This window comes from Pararge aegeria, chromosome 16 (genome assembly GCF_905163445.1).
Source record: "Pararge aegeria chromosome 16, ilParAegt1.1, whole genome shotgun sequence".
In the NCBI taxonomy this organism is placed as follows: Eukaryota; Metazoa; Arthropoda; class Insecta; order Lepidoptera; family Nymphalidae; genus Pararge; species Pararge aegeria.
This window is the reverse complement of record NC_053195.1, coordinates 9,069,840-9,070,409: the sequence shown is the minus strand read 5'-3', so window position 1 is coordinate 9,070,409 and position 570 is coordinate 9,069,840. Positions and strand designations below refer to the sequence as shown.

The 570-nt window shown below is 55.4% G+C and overlaps 1 protein-coding gene across 1 annotated transcript; it reads right to left on the bottom strand.

Annotated features, from left to right (window-relative positions):
• LOC120630628 lies at positions 1 to 570 on the bottom strand. Its single transcript, XM_039899893.1, has one exon. It carries the CDS (start codon positions 535 to 537, stop codon positions 1 to 3), a length of 537 nt encoding a protein of 178 aa, XP_039755827.1. The 5' UTR covers positions 538 to 570.

Here is a 570-nt window from a genome sequence, read left to right as displayed (position 1 = left end):
TTACCAAATGTTACCGAAACGACCGCCAACTGCCAATGCTACAGGAGCCAAAGGAGCTGGGCCAATCCATGAGCGACCCAAGGTTAAGGGGGCAGCGACAAAGGAAGTTGCTGCCAAAGGTCCAGCACCCAAAGGTCCGGCACCCAAAGAACCAGCAAATTGGCTACCAGCCAAATTAGCAGCAACAATCGATCTCTTTTGCAACCTATGGCCATTACCCTCAAGAGCCCTTGCGGTGAAATGAGCAGCCCGATCCAGATTTACACTGAGGGTATCCAAGGGCCTGCCATCAGCAGCCAGAATGTTAGCGGGTTGGCCGGGGGCAAGAGACAATGGACCCCTGTAGTTAGGTGTACCGATGGGTGCGATAGGTCCTGCTGGTGCGATGAAGGGACTGAAGACAGGCGAACCGAAGGGAGCGGCGTATCCTGCAGCCACGGGTGTAGCCCAAGGTGTTGCGAAGCCACCGCCCCACAGAGCTTGGGGACTACCGGCCGCCACGGCGAGTACTACAGACAACACCACCAGCTTGAACATTGTGGTCTGTGTTGCTATTAGTTCCGAAACTAA